General features: G+C 37.4%; 1 protein-coding gene across 5 annotated transcripts in view; it reads right to left on the minus strand.

Annotated features, from left to right (window-relative positions):
• Window positions 1–20,000, minus strand: part of s100z (S100 calcium binding protein Z) — a 37,630-nt gene that overhangs the window by 3,808 nt on the left and 13,822 nt on the right. For 2 of the 5 annotated variants that reach the window (XM_062055242.1, XM_062055244.1), the window contains one exon: window positions 11,522–11,663. In XM_062055242.1, the coding sequence (XP_061911226.1) occupies window positions 11,522–11,662 (141 nt within the window). In that variant the 5' untranslated portion in view covers window position 11,663. Of the gene's footprint in view, window positions 1–11,521; window positions 12,047–20,000 lie in introns of those variants that run through there. The other 3 variants (XM_062055241.1, XM_062055240.1, XM_062055245.1) reach the window with 2 other exon arrangements.

The raw sequence follows: 20,000 nt of genomic DNA on the forward strand, positions 1-20,000 counted from the left end.
AAAAGTTTCGAAAAAATAAAAATAAAGTAATGCAGAGTAGTCTTGAGGAGGAGGTGTTTGACTCACTAAATTCCTTAATAAGCACTCGCGGAGATATTTCTAGATTCCAAATGATCATAATTTATTTTCACAAACAAAAAATATTCTCCGTGGTTGACTTTCAACATAATCTAAATAACTTATTTAGCGTGGCTTGTTTAGCGTGGCTTGTTTAGCGTGGCTTGTTTAGCGGTAAACAAACTGTTCCACTCCTCACTCCTTCAACATGATAGACAGACAAAGGGCCCCCAGCTGTCCTGTCTTCTTAATTATAGGAGGAGGAAGTGGCTCACCAGTAGGAGCGTGAGCAGCTGAAAACAATCAGTCAATCACAATGAAATCTAAAACATCCAATAATTCATTAACATCATTATTGACAATATTTGATTTCATTGTCAAACAATTAATAAATAAATAATATAGATAGGCTCCAACTGGCTCCAACAACCCTTGTGCAATCATGTTCACACATCTGAGAACAGTTTAGCTCGTTACAGAAGCTACAAAACTGACCTTCCTTTGAGCAGATTGAGTTTCTGGAGCATCACATTTGTGGGGTCAATTAAACGCTCAAAATGGCCAGAAAAAGAGAACTTTCATCTGAAACTCCACAGTCTATTCTTGTTCTTAGAAATGAAGGCTATTCCACAAAATTGTTTGGGTGATCCCAAACTTTACTATTTCATCTCTACAGGCCTGTTTCATGAGCGGTTTTCCTCAATCCTCAGGATTGAGGATTGAGGAAAACCCCTCATGAAACAGGCCTGTAGAGATGAAATAGTCTTGTGATTTTTCCCCACACATACATATTACGCTCTACCACGGTATCGAGCACTATTTTTTTTGGATAATCTAATTAAGACATATATATATATATATACACATACATATATTCATATATATATATATATATATATATATATATATATATATATATATATATATATATATATATATATATACACACACACACATTCATATACATATATACATAATAATGTATAAATATGTATGTGAGAGAGAGCGAGAGAGAGAGAGAGAGAGAGAGAGAGAGAGAGAGAGAGAGAGAGAGAGAGAGAGAGAGAGAGAGAGATTATACAAATATTTGTACATATTTATATATTTATATGTATTATATTAATATAATGGATCTATAATTATTGATTTAATACAATATTAAGATATCTTGAAAGATATGTGAAAGTTCCACTCCTACCTTGTTTACTTCCGTAATGCCCTTCTTTACGTTTTGCAATCAATCAGAAATATCAAGCAGCTAAAATGCGCCAAACGCGGCGAAGAGTGTTTTGCATTTTTTCCCATCATGCATTGGGTGTCATTTTGAATTAAGTGTGGTGCTTGGACATATTTTTTATAATGTCCACAAAATTCCGTGAGCAAGTTGACTTTGTGTCGGTTGCAGTCATCGCCATGAGGGGGGGAAAGGTTGTTTGGATTGGGTCATATAAGTACAATTTCATGTTAAAATGTGTGTGAGATATAAATAATATATTGTATATAATTGATATGCATGCTGTATATAAAAGTGTTGTGTCTGTAAAAGGTCAAATTGCCTTCAGTTAGGAAACATTAATACACCGTCTTCATTAGGACTCTGCAGGAAGACAATAGCTCGCCGCCCTCTGGGACTGTGATGACATCATGGCGTTTATATTTGGAGGCGACATGTCTCCCTGATGACGATGATGCACCAGCACCTGAGGCTCTCCGTTCGTACGCCGCCGAGTAAAAATAATAATTCAAAAAACATATCTGAGGTCATCAGAGCTTTGGAGTCTCAACCTCATCAGTCTAGGAAGCAGCGTCGCTATCTCACAGCCTCGGGGGGGGGCGGGGGCTTATCTGCGATGGTATCATGTCCTGCACTGTGTACGACATCCCATAATGCTGCGAGGCGACAGCAGCGGGGACACAAACACAGGGTCAAAGGAGGCTTTTGTGGGATTGGAATCCCTAAGATGACTTTAAAGCAGGGGTGTCCAAACGTTTTCCACTGAGGGCCGCACACGGAAAAATTCAAGCATGTTGGGGCCATTTTGATATTTTTCATTTTCAAACCCTAACAAAATATATGCTTTTTTAAATTTATTTTACCTTTAGGGGTCTCGGGGACCATAAAGGGTCTCAGTCATTAAAATGTTAAAAATTAGTCAGATTTTTTTTTTTTTTTTAATTATTTAACGCTTACAGTAAATCTCTATATCAACTTCAAGTTGATATAAAGTAATACAAATTAAAATAAATGTTTAATGGCTTTTCTGTCAAAAACAACTTAGTTTTTTTATAGTAAAACTGAAATATGCAGTATTTAGTAATTAGAGCCCTAAAAGATCAATAATGCAGGACACCATTGATTTTAATTCTTTCATATTTTTGAGTAATCACAGTGAAAAAATAAATAAAAAATCACTAAATATATTTGGGATCCAAAAGGTGCCCCACTCATAAAGTGATACATTTTTATTAGGTTTTTCTTTTACTTTCAACACTTACACTACCGTTCAAAAGTTTGGGGTCACCCAAACAATTTTATGGAACAGCCTTCATTTCTAAGAACAAGAACAGACTGTCGAGTTTCAGATGAAAGTTCTCTTTTTCTGGCCATTTTGAGCATTTAATTGACCCCACAAATGTGATGCTCCAGAAACTCAATCTGCTCAAAGGAAGGTCAGTTTCGTAGCTTCTGTAACGAGCTAAACTGTTTTCAGATGTGTGAACATGATTGCACAAGGGTTTTCTAATCATCAATTAGCCTTTTGAGCCAATGAGCAAACACATTGTACCATTAGAACACGGGAGTGATAGTTGCTAGAAATGGGCCCTCTATACACCTATGTAGATATTGCACCAAAAACCAGACATTTGCAGCTAGAATAGTCATTTACCACATTAGCAATGTATAGAGTGTATTTCTTTAAAGTTAAGACTAGTTTAAAGTTATCTTCATTGAAAAGTACAGTGCTTTTCCTTAAAAAATAAGGACATTTCAATGTGACCCCAAACTTTTGAACGGTAGTGTAAGTTACGAGATCAACTTCAGATATATCTGTCCATTTTATGCTGGAACAATTATTTTGTTTGTTTTATGCGCTTTTGTCAAAGAAAAAAAACTTTGATGTTTTTATATGGCTACTACACAATATATGCAATATTTACCACATAAAACATTTTAAAGTGAAATATTTGAAGTAATTGGAGCCCTGAAAATAATTCATAATAACATGGATTTTTTGTCTTTTTTTTTTTTTTTTTTTTTTGAGCAATGGCAAAAACAGAAAAATAAAGAAAGACAAAAGAAAAAAAAAACAGCCTGCATGGCAGCTTTTGTGTCAACATTGCAACTTTTTCTCGTTAGATTTCTCCTCATTCCACTTTTTTTAATGTTCTTTTTTATTTTTGCAATAGTATTTCCAGAATGTGTGGCGGGCCGGTAAACAATTAGCTGCGGGCCGCAAATGGCCCCCGGGCCGCACTTTGGACACCCCTGCTTTAACATGACCGCCATGACTCTTATAGTCGCTATTATTATTGTGCATACTTTCAATAATAACATTGTGGGGAGAGAGTGTGATCAGCGCGCCTGCAGGAGCAAAGGTCACCGCCTCTGTCCATGGTGTGCTGACGGCGAGACACAGCTGGCAGGTGATTAGATTTCACAGTTGGTACGTGTTAATCTAATCATGTGTTGTCTTTAACAGTAAGCGGGCCGGGAGCAGAGGGAGAGAGAGGATACGGACGTGGCTGAAAAGTCACGTTCTGGGAGAAGGAAACAGTTTGTAAAAGAGATGAGAATTAAAACTTTGTTAAAACCTGCAAGCTTGGATCCTGTGAAGTGTCTGTCAGTGGGACCGCTAGGAAGCGACTTCCGCAAATATGATTATTGCTCCCACCTTCTTATCGCAGTCTTAGAACGAGAGCCAATACAACGGGAGGTGTTCATTCAACAATTGCGTCTGTTGAATAAAATAACTACCTAAGTAACGTATTTTCCGGACTATAAGGCGCACTTAAAATCCTTTCATTTTCTCAAAAATCGACAGTGCGCCTTATAACCCGGTGCGCCTAACAAACGGAATAATTCTGGTTGTGCTCGCCGACCTCGAAGCAATTTTATTTGGTACATGGTGTAATGATAAGTGTGGCCAGTAGATGGCAGTCACACATAAGAGATACGTGTAGACCAGTGTTTTTCAACCACTGTGAGATACAGTCTGGGGTGCCGTGGGAGATTATCTAATTTCACCTATTTGGGTTAAAAATATTTTTTGCAAAGCAGTAATTGTAGTCTGCAAATGATGTGTTGTTGTTGAGTGTCGGTGCTGTCTAGAACTCGGCAAAGTAACCGTGTAATACTCTTCCATATCAGTAGGTGGCAGCAGGTAGCTAATTGCTTTGAAGATGTCGGAAACAGCGGGAGGCAGAGTGCAGGTAAAAAGGTGTCTAATGCTTAAACCAAAAATAAACAAAAGGTGAGTGCCCCTAAGAAAAGGCAATGAAAGTTAGGGAAGGCTATGCAGAACCAAACTAAAACTGAACTGGCTACAAAGTAAACAAAAACAGAATGCTGGACGACAGCAAAGACTTACTGTGGAGCAAAGACGGCGTCCACAAAGTACGTCCGAACATGACATGACAATCAACAATGTCCCCGCAAAGAAGGGTAAAAACAACCGAAATATTTTTGATTGCTAAAACAAAGTAGATGCGGGAAATAGCGCTCGAAGGAAGACATGAAACTGCTACAGGAAAATACCAAAATAAGAGAAAAAACACCAAAATAGGAGCGCAAGACAAGAAGTAAAACACTACACACAGAAAACAGCAAAAAAGTCCAAATAAGTCAGGGTGTGATGTGACAGGTGGTGACAGTACACCTACTTTGAGACAAGAGCTATAAAAACGACTTTTTACCGTCAACTGAGTTTCATTTTTTAGTGATTTCTGCTGGTGGTGTGCCTCCGCGTTTTTTCCAACGCAAAAAATGTGCCTCGGCTCAAAAAAGGTTGAAAAACCCCAGGTGGAGACGGCAATAGGACGCCAGTAAACAACACCGAAACTTTAAATGTTCCATTCAGTCACCAGAATTTTGCGGATTAAAAACAAACAAACCGTGGTACTGGTTTACAATTTACACTAATGCACTGTAAAAAATAGCTGGGTTGGTAGAGTGGCCGTGCCAGCAACTTGAGGGCTCCGGGTTCGATCCCAGCTTCTGCCATCCTAGTCACTGCCGTCGTGTCCTTGGGCAAGGCACTTGACCCACCTGCTCCCAGTGCCACCCACACTGCTTTAAATGGAACTTAGATATTGGCTTTCACTATGTTAAAGCGCTTTGAGTCACTAGAGAAAAGCGCTATATAAATATAATTCACTTCACTTCACTAATTCACTTTATACTTAGCAAACTCATCCTGCGAGCCGGATAAAACCTGTTTGCGGGCCTGATCCGGTCCCCGGGCCGTACGTTTGTCACCCCTGGTCTACATCTACAACATGACTTTCCACAACGGCGAGACAGGACAAATAAATAATAAACAAATAAATACAAATCCACACAAAAATTGTGTTGTTGATGGTTGTGTTGTCAATTGGATTGTTGTGATGTCAATGGTTGTGTTGTGGATTATTGTATTGTTGATTGTTGTGTTGTGGATTGTTGTGTTGTGGATTGTTGTGTTGTGGATGGTTGTGTTGTGGATTGTTGTATTGTCGATTGTTGTGTTGTCGATTGTTGTGTTGTCGATTGTTGTGTTGTGAATGGTTGTGTTGTGGATGGTTGTGTTGTGGATTATTGTATTGTCGATTGATGTGTTGTGAATGGTTGTGTTGTGGATTGTTGTGTTGTGGATGGTTGTGTTGTGAATGGTTGTGTTGTGGATGGTTGTGTTGTGGATTATTGTATTGTCGATTGTTGTGGCGTGAATGGTTGTGTTGTGGATTGTTGTGTTGTGGATTGTTGTGTTGTGGATGGTTGTGTTGTGAATGGTTGTGTTGGGGATGGTTGTGTTGTGGATTATTGTATTGTCGATTGTTGTGTTGTGAATGGTTGTGTTGTGGATGGTTGTGTTGTGGATTGTTGTGTTGTGAATGGTTGTGTTGTGGATGGTTATGTTGTGGATTGTTGTATTGTCAATTGTTGTGTTGTGGATTGTTGTGTTGTGGATGATTGTGTTGTGGATGATGGTGTTGTCGATTGTTGTGTTGTGGATTGTTGTGGATGGTTGTGTTGTGGATGGTTGTGTTGTGAATTTTTGTGTTGTCGACTGTTGTGTCGTCGATTGTTGTGGATTGTTGTGTTGTGGATGATTGTGTTGTGGATGGTTGTGTTGTGGATGATGGTGTTGTGGATTGTTGTGTTGTGGATTGTTGTGTTGTGGATGGTTGTGTTGTGGATGGTTGTGTTGTGAATGGTTGTGTTGTGGATGGTTGTGTTGTGGATTATTGTATTGTCAATTGTTGTGGCGTGAATGGTTGTGTTGTGGATTGTTGTGTTGTGGATGGTTGTGTTGTGAATGGTTGTGTTGGGGATGGTTGTGTTGTGGATTATTGTATTGTTGATTGTTGTGTTGTGAATGGTTGTGTTGTGGATGGTTGTGTTGTGGATTGTTGTGTTGTGGATGGTTGTGTTGTGAATGGTTGTGTTGTGGATGGTTATGTTGTGGATTGTTCTATTGTCAATTGTTGTGTTGTGGATTGTTGTGGATGGTTGTGTTGTGGATGGTTGTGTTGTGAATTTTTGTGTTGTCGACTGTTGTGTCGTCGATTGTTGTGGATTGTTGTGTTGTGGATGATTGTGTTGTGGATGGTTGTGTTGTGGATGATGGTGTTGTGGATTGTTGTGTTGTGGATTGTTGTGTTGTGGATGGTTGTGTTGTGGATGTTTGTGTTGTGGATTGTTGTGTTGTGGATTGTTGTGTTGTGGATGATTGTGTTGTGGATGATGGTGTTGTCGATTGTTGTGTTGTGAATTGTTGTGTTGTGGATGGTTGTGTTGTCGATTGTTGTGTTGTCGATTGTTGTGTTGTGGATGATTGTGTTGTGGATAGTTGTGTTGTGGATTGTTGTATTGTCGATTGTTGTCTTGTAAATGGTTGTGTTGTGCATGGTTGTGTTGTGGATGGTTGTGTTTTTGATTGTTGTGTTGTTGATTGTTGTGTTGTGGATTGTTGTGTTGTGGATGGTTGTGTTGTGGATGGTTGTGTTGTGGATTGTTGTATTGTCGATTGTTGTGTTGTGGATGGTTGTGTTGTGGATGGTTGTGTTGTGGATGGTAGTGTTGTGGATGGTTGTGTTGTCGATTGTTGTGTTGTCGATTGTTGTGTTGTGGATGGTTGTGTTGTGGATGGTTGTGTTGTGGATGGTTGTGTTGTGGATGCTTGTGTTGTCAATTGTTGTGGCGTGAATGGTTGTGTTGTGGATTGTTGTGTTGTGGATGGTTGTGTTGTGAATGGTTGTGTTGGGGATGGTTGTGTTGTGGATTATTGTATTGTTGATTGTTGTGTTGTGAATGGTTGTGTTGTGGATGGTTGTGTTGTGGATTGTTGTGTTGTGGATGGTTGTGTTGTGAATGGTTGTGTTGTGGATGGTTATGTTGTGGATTGTTCTATTGTCAATTGTTGTGTTGTGGATTGTTGTGGATGGTTGTGTTGTGGATGGTTGTGTTGTGAATTTTTGTGTTGTCGACTGTTGTGTCGTCGATTGTTGTGGATTGTTGTGTTGTGGATGATTGTGTTGTGGATGGTTGTGTTGTGGATGATGGTGTTGTGGATTGTTGTGTTGTGGATTGTTGTGTTGTGGATGGTTGTGTTGTGGATGTTTGTGTTGTGGATTGTTGTGTTGTGGATTGTTGTGTTGTGGATGATTGTGTTGTGGATGATGGTGTTGTCGATTGTTGTGTTGTGAATTGTTGTGTTGTGGATGGTTGTGTTGTCGATTGTTGTGTTGTCGATTGTTGTGTTGTGGATGATTGTGTTGTGGATAGTTGTGTTGTGGATTGTTGTATTGTCGATTGTTGTCTTGTAAATGGTTGTGTTGTGCATGGTTGTGTTGTGGATGGTTGTGTTTTTGATTGTTGTGTTGTTGATTGTTGTGTTGTGGATTGTTGTGTTGTGGATGGTTGTGTTGTGGATGGTTGTGTTGTGGATTGTTGTATTGTCGATTGTTGTGTTGTGGATGGTTGTGTTGTGGATGGTTGTGTTGTGGATGGTAGTGTTGTGGATGGTTGTGTTGTCGATTGTTGTGTTGTCGATTGTTGTGTCGTGGATGGTTGTGTTGTGGATGGTTGTGTTGTGGATGCTTGTGTTGTGAATGGTTGTGTTGTGGATGGTTGTGTTGTTGACTGTTGTGTTGTCGACGGTTGCGTTGTCGACGGTTGCGTTGTCGACGGTTGCGTTGTCGACGGTTGTGTTGTGAATGGTTGTGTTGTGGATGGTTGTGTTGTTGATTGTTGTGTTGTCGACGGTTGCGTTGTCGACGGTTGTGTACCGTGAAAAAGCGTCCAACCGGAACTCTCTAATAACTAAAGTTCCTTGGGTGAATAATGTAAAGTCACTATACCGGTATGTTTTAGTGCTTTCATGGCGAGTTTACTGACAGATATAAGTAAGAACTTGACACTACTTTATATTAGAAATGGCCACAGCGGAGGGTGAATGTCACATAACAAGAAGATGGAGAAAAAGAAGAAGCTTATCGACTACGGTGTCGCCACGGACTACAGTGGCGGACGTGCGCAAATGTTCAAGACTTATGCAGATCTCAAATACACATCAGCAGGTACCAGAAGGTAAGAAAAGTTGCTTTTGCATAATATTGCGAAACAAAACGCCAGATAATATCTCTGCTACTGGGTGCCATTTTGCGGTCCGTATACACACACCATAGTAATACTTGTATCTCTGACTACGGTAGCCGTAATGCGCCAACAATCCATCAAGCGGTGCAGCTTCAAAGTCCTACTAAAACATTTTGACAGATTTTTGAGCGCCGTGTGTAAAGTTCTTTATTCCCAATGGAACATTTAACATTTTGGTGTTGTTTACTGGCGTCATATTGCAGTTTACACGTATCTCTTATGTGTGGCTGCCATCTACTGGTCACATTTATCATTAAACCATGTACCAAATGAAACTGCTTCGAGGTCGGTAAGTACAACCAGAATTATTCCGTACATCAGGCGCATCGGGTTATAAGGCGCTCTGTCGATTTTTGAGAAAATTTAAGGATTTTAAGTGTGCCTAGATTCAGAATCATTTCTCGATTCAACATGATTCTCCATTCAAACCGATTTTCGCAAAGTATTATTTGTTTTAATATTTATAATTAAACGTTTTGAAAGTCAGGTTACAAGTTAGAAAAGCTCCTTCCGGTTGCATGGACATGGCCTAAAAACGTATTTAAAAAAAAAAGTATTCTGTTATTGATATTATGAATTTTTGTTTGACTACTTTTGGATTGTTTTGTGTCATGTTTGTGTGTTCTCTCAATTGCTCTGTTGATTGCTATTCTGAATGTTGCTGGGCCGGAGTTTGGTATTGGAATTGGAATGTAGTACGGTATTATTTTGTTGGACTGATTAATAAAAATGAAAAATGTAATCAAATGAAAAATAAATTAAAAATTTAAAAATATATAATAATAATATTAATTCAAAAACTTACAAATTTATTGTAATTTTTTAAATTAATATTAGTATTATATATATTTATTTTTTTAATTCATTTTTCATTTATTAAATTTTCAATTTTAATTAATCAGTCCGACAAAATAATACCATAATACAATTTTTGTTTTTTACAATAAATTTTAAATTTTTTGAATTAATATTATTATTATATATTTTTTTAATTTTATTTTATTTTTCATTTTATTAAATTTTTCATTTTTATTAATCAGTCCAACAAAATAATACCATAATACAATTCCAATTCCAAAACCAAACCCGGCCCAGCAACATTCAGAATAGCAATCAACAGAGCAATTGAGAAGACACACAAACATGACACAAAACAATCCAAAAGTAGTCAAACAAAAATTTATAATATCAACAATAGTATCAATTTAAAAAATATATATGTTTTTAGGCCATGTCCATGCAACCGGATGGAGATTTTCTAACTTGTAACCTGACTTTCAAAACGTTTAATTATAAATATTACAACAAATAATACTTTGCGAAAATCGGTTTGAATCGAGAAACGATTCTGAATCGACTGTATTTTTCGGACTATAATGCGCACTTAAAATCCTTTCATTTTCTCAAAAATCGACAATAAATTTTTTATATTTTTTTATATAATAATAATATTAATTAAAAAAATTACAAATTTATTGTAATTTTTTAAATTAATATTATTATTATATTTTTTTAATTATATTTTTATTTTTCATTTTATTAAATTTAAAATTTTTATTAATCAGTCCAACAAAATAATACTATAATACAATTTTAGTTTTTTACAACAAATTTGTTGGACTGATTAATAAAAATGAAATACTTAATAAAATGAAAAATTAAAAAAAATTAAAAATATATAATAATAATATTAATTAAAAAAATTACAATACATTTCTGAATTTTTGAATTAATAATAACATTAATTCAAAAAATTGCAATACATTTGTAATTTTTTGAATTATTATATATATATATATATATATATATATATATATACATATATATATATATATATATATATATATATATATATATATATATATATATATATATATATATATATATATATATATATATATATATATATATATATATATATATATATATATATATATATATATATATATATATATATATTTTTTTTTCATTTGATTACATTTTTTATTTCTATTAATCAGTCCAACAAAATAATGCCATAATAAAATTTTAGTTTTTTTACAATAAATTTGTTGGACTGATTAATAAAAATTTAAAATGTATAAATAAAATGAAAAATTAAAAAAATAAAAATAAAATATAATAATATTAATTCAAAAATTACAAATGTATTGTAATTTTTTGAATTAATATTATTATATTTTTTAATTTTAAAAAAAAATCTGAATTACAAATTTATTGTAATTTTGTGAATTAATATTATTATTATATTTTTTTTAATTTTTCATTATATTAAATTTTTAAATGATTAATAAAAATGACAAATTTTATAAAATGAAAAATAAAATAAATAAAACAAATATATAATAATATTAATTCAAAAAAATTACAAATTTATTGTAATTTTTTGAATCAATATGATTATTATATATGTATTTTTTTATTAATAGGTCCAACAAAATAATACCATAATACAATTTTAGTTTTTTTGTTTTTTTAATCGAATTTTGAAAATGATGAATTCATTAAAAATCGGGGTAAATTAGAATGGTAATTCGGATGTGATTCGATTTTGCAGGCGTATGCAGTAGATTGAGGCGACGTCAGAGGGTCAAAGGTAAACCTTACCGTGAGGAAGTCGGTGAGCTCGCTATGCAGCAGCTGCTTGAGCTCGCCCTTGTTCAGCTTGTACTTGTCCCCGTCGTGGCCCGAGTAGTTGTAGAAGACCGCTATCAGCGCGTCCATGGCGCCCTCCAGCTGGCTCGGCATCCTGCGGGGCCACAGCGGGTCAAGGTGGCGGGGACGATGAAAAGAGTACGAGGGTCCTACCTGTGAGGAGAAGTGGTCAGGTGTGATGGGGCACAGCAGCTTGTTTGTGAGGAAGTGAGCGTCGGGGGCCGCCCTAGCGTCTAATTAATTCCACGGCGTCCCTGGCAACCGTCTTCCTTTCCAGGCTGGATGGAAAACAAAACGCTCTGATGTGACCCCGCGGCACCCGTGGGTGCTCATCAAGGCCTCGCATTCATGTCCCTATTTGACGCCCGTGTGACTCCTTTTTAACCCTTCCGGTGTTTCCACGCCGCCATGGTGTTACTTTATGTCAAAGAAACTGTTTTCTTCCTCGGTTTGTGTGGACGCAAAAACAGCTTTCACCCAAAAACTTTTATTGTGGCCATGCCCGGAGGCCAGCAGTCACACTACATCAGTGCTGTTCAACTACACAACCCAAACCCAGTGACGTTGTCACGTTGTGTAAATGGTAAATAAAAACAGAATACAATCATTTTCAACTTATATTCAATTGAATAGACTGCAAAGACAAGATATTTAATGTTCATGCTGAGAATAATCATTAATTTAGAATTGAATGGCAGCAACACATTGCAAAAAAGGGACATTTTTACCACTGTGTTACATGGCATTTCCTTTTAACAACACTCAGTAAAGGTTTGGGAACTGAGGAGACACATTTTTGAAGCTTTTCAGGCGGAATTCTTTCCCATGCTTGCTTGATGTTGTTGCGTCTGACCGGTCTACCTCTCAAGGAATTAAAGTCACTGGTCAATCCCAAGTTCTTTCAGATGACATATATGCAGAGTAAGAAGGACCATCAAGACAGAAGAGGAATATTATCATGTTTTACTGAAGCTTCAGGAGACCAGCTCACATCAATACAGTCATACCCTCGTCTCGGGATGGTCTAACATTCAAACAGGAAGAGACAACTTCTTGAATACGCAAACAGCCCCCGCCCTCTCCAGAAAGGAATACAGGCTCATTGTTCTACTACAGATAAGATATAAGGGAGTACTCCAACTCCTACATTGCAAGCCTTTAAGGTAACACACACAGTTTACTTGCGGACATATTCCTAAAAAAAATATAGAAAGAGTACAAATGGAAAAACACGAGCTGCTTTAAACATGACTATGAATAAAGACATAACTCTTAAACATATATGCATTCTCCACAATGTACAGCTTAAGTTGTTCAACAGTCCGGGGGTCTCCGTTGTGCTATTTTAGGCTTCATAATGCGCCACACATTTTCAATGGGAGACAGGTCTGGACTACAGGCAGGCCAGTCTAGTACCCGCACTCTTTTACTATGAAGCCACGTTGATGTAACACGTGGCTTGGCATTGTCTTGCTGAAATAAGCAGGGGCGTCCATGATAACGTTGCTTGGATGGCAACATATGTTGCTCCAAAACCTGTATGTACCTTTCAGCATTAATGGTGCCTTCACAGATGTGTAAGTTACCCATGTCTTGGGCACTAATACACTCCCATACCATCACACATGCTGGCTTTTACACTTTGCCCCTATAACAATCCAAATGGGTTTTTTTCCTCTTTGTTCCGGAGGACACGACGTCCACAGTTCCCAAAAACCATTTGAAATGTGGACTCATAAGACCACAGAACACTTTTCCACTTTGCATCAGTCCATCTTAGATGAGCTCAGGCCCAGCGAAGCCAGAGGCGTTTCCGGGTGTTGTTGATAAATGGCTTTGGCTTTGCAACGTAGAGTTTTAACTTGCACTTACAGATGTAGCGAACAACTGTAGTTACCCACAGTGGTTTTCTGAAGTGTTCCTGAGCCCATGTGGTGATATCCTTTACACACTGATGTTGCTTTTTGATGCAGTACCGCCTGAGGGATGGAAGGTCCGTAATCTCCAGATTTTCTGAACCTTTTGATGATATTACAGAGCGTAGATGGTGAAATCCCTAACTTCCTTGCAATAGCTGGTTGAGAAATGTTGTTCTTAAACAATTTGCTCAGGCATTTGTTGACAAAGTGGTGACCCTCGCCCCCATCCTTGTTTGTGAATGACTGAGCATTTCATGGAAGCTGCTTTTATACCCAATCATGGCACCCACCCGTTCCCAATTAGCCTGTTCACCTGTGGGATGTTCCAAATAAGTGTTTGATGAGCATTCCTCAACTTTCTCAGTCTTTTTTTGCCACTTGTGCCAGCTTTTTTTAAACATGCTGCAGGCATCAAATTCCAAATGAGCTAATATTTGCAAAAAATAACAAAGTCATCTAGTTGAAACGTGAATTATCTTGTCTTTGCAGTCTATTCAATTGAATATAAGTTGAAAATCATTGTGTTTTGTTTCTATTCACCATTTACACAACGTGACAACTTCACTGCTTTTGTATAACAAAAGGTGGTTGATAAAAAAGAGCAGCACTTTGATGAAAAGCCACTCAAGTGTGAAAGCGCCTAAAGAGGAGGTCAATGTAGCTTTTTTTCTCTCCGCACTTGTAGCGACTTGTTCCTCCATGTCGCAATCCTGCCATGTTCCTTGTCAGGGTTATTTTTAGCAGAGTTTGGTCCTTTCATCATTGTGGGCCCCGTGACGCCCGCAGGACCAGGGCTGGCAGTCAGGTGCGCCTGCAACATTTCTCCCCCTTGCAACAACTTTCCATTTATTACCTTGACGAGAGAAGCGCCTCTGGGAGAGATTGAACATCATGGGGGGTGGATCTGTGTTTTGATACCAAATGATATCTAGTTAGTGAGACCTGGATCAGTTTTTTGATATCAAATTAGCGAGACTTGTATCAGTGTTTTGATATCAAATAAGCGAAACCCGGACCAGTGTTTTGATATCAAATGAGCGAGACCTGGATCAGTGTTTTGATATCAAATAAGCGAGACCTGGATCAGTGTTTTGAAATCAAATTAGCGAGACCTTGGTCAGTGTTTTGATATCATATTAGCGTGACCTGGATCAGTGTTTTGATATCAAATAAGTGAGACCTGGTTCAGTGTTTTCATATCAAATAAGCGAGACCTGGTTCAGTGTTTTGATACCAAATGATATCAAATTAGCAAGGCCTGGATCAGTGTTTTGAAAACAAATTAGTGCAACCTGGATCTGTGTTTTGAAAACAAATTAGTGCAACCTGGATCAGTGTTTCGATACCAAATGATATCAAATGAGCGAGACCTGGATCAGTGTTTTCATACCAAATGATAACAAATTAGCAAGACCCGATCAGGTTTTTTTTATATCAAATTATCGAGACCTGATCAGTGTTTTGATATCAAATTAGCGAGACCTGGATCAGTGTTTTGATATCAAATTTGTGTGACCTGGATCAGTGATTTGATATTAAATTAGCGAGACCTGGATCAGTGTTTTGATATCAATTTAGCGAGACCTGGTTCAGTGTTTTGATACCAAATTATATCAAATTAGCGAGACCTGATTAGTGTTTTGATATCAAAATAGCGAAACCTGGATCAGTGTTTTGATAACAAATTAGTGCAACCTGGATCAGTGTTTCGATACCAAATGATATCAAATGATCGAGACCTAGATCAGTGTTTTAATACCAAATTATATCAAACCAGCGAAAACTGGATCAGTGTTTTGATATCAAATTAGAGAGACCTGGATCAGTGTTTTGATAACAGAAAAGTGAGACATGGATCAGTGTTTTGATATCAAATAAGCAAGACCTGGATCAGTGTTTTGATATCAAATAAGCAAGACCTGGATCAGTGTTTTGATATCAAATATGTGAGACCTGGATCAGTGTTTTGATATCAAATTAGTGCGACCTGGATCATTTTTTTGATATTAAATTAGCGAGACCTGGATCAGTGTTTTCATATCAATTTAGCGAGACCTGGTTCAGTGGTTTGATACCAAATTATATCAAATTAGCGAGACCTGGATCAGTGTTTTGATATCAAATTAGCGAGACCTGGATCAGTGTTTTGATATCAAATTAGCGAGACCTGATCATTGTTTTGATATCAAATTAGTGCAACCGGGATCAGTGTTCTGATATCAAATTAGCGAGACTTGGATCAGTGTTTCGATGCCAAATTATATCAAATTAGCGAGACCTGGATCAGTTTTTTGATACCAAATGATAACAAATTAGCAAGACCTGGGGCCGTACTTATCAAGCTTCTTAGAGTGCCATTTTACACTTAAGTCCTGAGAATTTGCGAAATTTAGTCCTACTCTCAAACTTAAGAATAAAAGCTTTTTATCAACGTTCTTAAGTCTAAGAATCACTCCTACTCTCCACGATATTTAAGAGACCTTCAGAGGTGTCTTAAGTGGTTAGGAGTTGCCAGCAGGGGATGGCACTGAGGCGAGAGAGACGTGCGCGAACGTTCAGGGAACGGAACAATGTTTTTGTTTTTTTGATGACGAGCAGCTGATCAAACGGTATCGTTTAGACAGAGCGGATATTATTTTTGTCACAGATTTAATACTTTTCGATTCCTTGTTGATTTCTGCATGTGGCTGCAGTGGGCTAGTATATATAGAGCCACCCACACCAGTTTCAAATTAGTTGCCTAATTAATGAATTGGAAAGAAATTGTTATGACAGTAGCGTATGTGTGTGGCCGTGAGGTGAGTGACGTCAGTGAGTGTGTGGGCGAGAGAAGAGAGGGAGCGGTAGCGTGAGTGCCGGCGGGGACTAGTTTGTTTTGTATTATTTTGTAGTTTATTGTCAAAATATACACTCCCATTGTCCACTTAAATATTTCCAAGATATTTCTTTATTCTTAGACAACGGATTCCCTTCCGTGATTGGTCATTTCTATGGACACAGAAATGAAGTCACCTAAAATTCCGGCTCATAGTAATGTCGTAATTCAGCTCGGAGTGTGACACTTAAAGGCCTACTGAAACCCACTACTACCGACCACGCAGTCTGATAGTTTATATATCAATGATGAAATCTTAACATTATAACACATGCCAATACGGCCGGGTTAACTTATAAAGTGACATTTTAAATTTGCCGCTAAACTTCCGGTTCGAAACGCCTCTAAGGATGACGTATGCGTGTGACGTAGCCCGGCGAACACGGGTATGCCTTCCACATTGAAGCCGATACGAAAAAGCTCTGTTTTCATTTCATAATTCCACAGTATTCTGGACATCTGTGTTCGTGAATCTGTTTCAATCATGTTCATTGCATTATGGAGAAGGAAGCCGAGCAAGCAAAGAAGAAAGTTGTCGGTGCGAAATGGACGTATTTTTCGAACGTAGTCAGCCACAACAGTACACAGCCGGCGCTTCTTTGTTTACATTCCCGAAAGATGCAGTCAAGATGGAAGAACTCGGATAACAGAGACTCTAACCAGGAGGACTTTTGATTTGGATACACAGACGCCTGTAGAGAACTGGGACAACACAGACTCTTACCAGGATTACTTTGATTTGGATGACAAAGACGCAGACGTGCTACTGTGAGTATGCAGCTTTGGCTTTTTTTTGCGTATGTACGTAACTTTTTTAAAATATATAAGCTTTATGAACCTTGGGTTAGGTGAACGGTCTTTTGGGCTGAGTGATTGTGTGTGTTGATCATGTGTTTGAATTGTATTGGCGTGTTCTATGGAGCTAGGAGCTAGCAGAGGAGCTAGGAGCTAGCATAACACGTACCGTACCGTACGTGCGCGTCACGTACGTAACTTTTAAAAAATATATAAGCTTTATGAACCTTGGGTTAGGTGAACGGTCTTTTGGGCTGAGTGATTGTGTGTGTTGATCAGGTGTTTGAATTGTATTGGCGTGTTCTATGGAGCTAGGAGCTAGCAGAGGAGCTAGGAGCTAGCATAACAAACACGCAGGTGTTATTATGCAGGATTAATTTGTGGCATATTAAATATAAGCCTGGTTGTGTTGTGGCTAATAGAGTATATATATGTCTTGTGTTTATTTACTGTTGTAGTCATTCCCAGCTGAATATCAGGTACCGTGAGTATGCAGCCTTGGCTGCTAAACATTCGATAACTTGACCGTATGTGCGCGTCACGTACGTAACTTTTTAAAAATATATAAGCTTTATGAACCTTGGGTTAGGTAAACTGTCTTTTGGGCTGAGTGATTGTGTGTGTTGATCAGGTGTTTGAATTGTATTGGCGTGTTCTATGGAGCTAGGAGCTAGCAGAGGAGCTAGGAGCTAGCATAACAAACACGCAGGTGTTTTTATGCAGGATTAATTTGTGGCATATTAAATATAAGCCTGGTTGTGTTGTGGCTAATAGAGTATATATATGTCTTGTGTTTATTTACTGTTGTAGTCATTCCCAGCTGAATATCAGGTCACCCCCGGCTCTCACAGCATCTTCCCTATCTGAATAGCTTCAACTCCCCACTAGTCCTTCACTTGCACTTTACTCATCCACAAATCTTTCATCCTCGCTCAAATTAATGGGGAAATTGTCGCTTTCTCGGTCCGAATCTCTCTCACTTCATGCGGCCATCATTGTAAACAATAGGGAACTTTGCGTATATGTTCAACTGACTACGTCACGCTACTTCCGGTAGGTGCAAGCCTTTTTTTTATCAGATACCAAAAGTTGCAATCTTTATCGTCGTTGTTCTATACTAAATCCTTTCAGCAAAAATATGGCAATATCGCGAAATGATCAAGTATGACACATAGAATAGATCTGCTATCCCCGTTTAAATAAAAAAAATTCATTTCAGTAGGCCTTTAAGATTCAGTCCTACACTTCGCTGAAAGTGTGAGTAAGACGCTTGATAACTAACTTTTAAGTGCAGCTTTCAGCGAAGAATTTATTTACTCTTAAGTCAACTCTTAGCAGACTTCTTAGGAGTAATTCTAAGAAGCTTGATAAGTACGGCCCCTGATCAATTTGTTTTATATCAAATTAGCGAGACCTGGATCAGTGTTTTAATACCAAATTAGCGAGAACTGGATCAGTGTTTTAAGATCAAATTAGCGAGAACTGGATCAGTGTTTTAAGATCAAATTAGAGAGACCTGGATCAGTGTTTTGATATCAAATTAGCGAGACCTGGATCAGTGTTTTGATATCAAATTAGTGCGACCTGGATTAGTGTTTTGATATCAAATTAGCGAGACCTGTATAAGTGTTTTGATACCAAATGATATCAAATTAGCGCAAACTGGATCAGTGTTTTAATATCAAATTATATCAAAATAGCGAGACCTGGATCAGTGCTTTGATACCAAATGATATCAAATAAGCAAGAACTTGCTCAGTGTTTTGATATCAAATTATATCAAATTAGCGTGACCTGGATCAGTGTTTTGATGCCAAATGATATCAAATTAGCAATAACTGGATCAGTGTTTTGATATCAAATTAGTGCAACCTGTATCGTTGTTTTGATATCAAATTAGCCAGAACTGGATTAGTTTTTTGATACCAAATGATATCAAATTAGCGAGACCTAATCATTTTTTAAATATCAAATTAGCGAGACATGGATCAGTGTTATGACAACAAATTATATCAAATTAGTGACAACTAGATCAGTGTTTTGATATCAAATTAGCGAGACCTGTATTGGTGTTTTTATATCAAATTAGTGCGACCTGGATCAGTGTTTTGCTATCAAATTGTCGAGACCTGGATAAGTGTGTTGATACCAAATGAAATCAAATTAGCGAGAACTGGATCAGTGTTTTGATATCAAATTATATCAAATGATATCAAATTAGCGAGACGTGATCAGTTTTTTTATTTCAAATTAGCCAGCCCTAGATCAGTGTTTTGATACCAAATGATATCAAATTAGCGAGACCTGGATCAGTGCTTTGATACAAATGATATCAAATTAGCGAGACCTGGATCAGTGTTTTGATATCAAATTATATCAAATTAGCGAGACCTGGATCAGTGTTTTGATACCAAATGATATCAAATAAGCGAGAACTGGCTCAGTGTTTTGATATAAAATGATATCAAATTAGCAAGACCTGGATCAGTGTTTTGATACCATATGATATCAAATTAGCAAGACCTGATCATTTTTTTTCATATCAAATTAGCGAGACCTGGATCAGTGTTATTATACCAAATTGTATCAAATTAGTGAGAACTGGATCAGTGTTTTGATATCAAATTAGCGAGACCTGGATCAGTGTTTTCATATCAAATTAGTGCGACCTGGATCAGTGTTTTCATATCAAATTGGCGAGACCTGGATAAGTGTTTTGATACCAAATGAAATCAAATGAGCGAAAACTGGATCAGTGTTTTGATATCAAATTATATCAAATGATATTAAATTAGAAGAAAAAAAAGTTCCTTAGAAAAATGTAGCTGTGAGCCAATTCCAA

Source organism: Entelurus aequoreus, linkage group LG08, assembly GCF_033978785.1.
Source record: "Entelurus aequoreus isolate RoL-2023_Sb linkage group LG08, RoL_Eaeq_v1.1, whole genome shotgun sequence".
Classification (NCBI taxonomy): Eukaryota; Metazoa; Chordata; class Actinopteri; order Syngnathiformes; family Syngnathidae; genus Entelurus; species Entelurus aequoreus.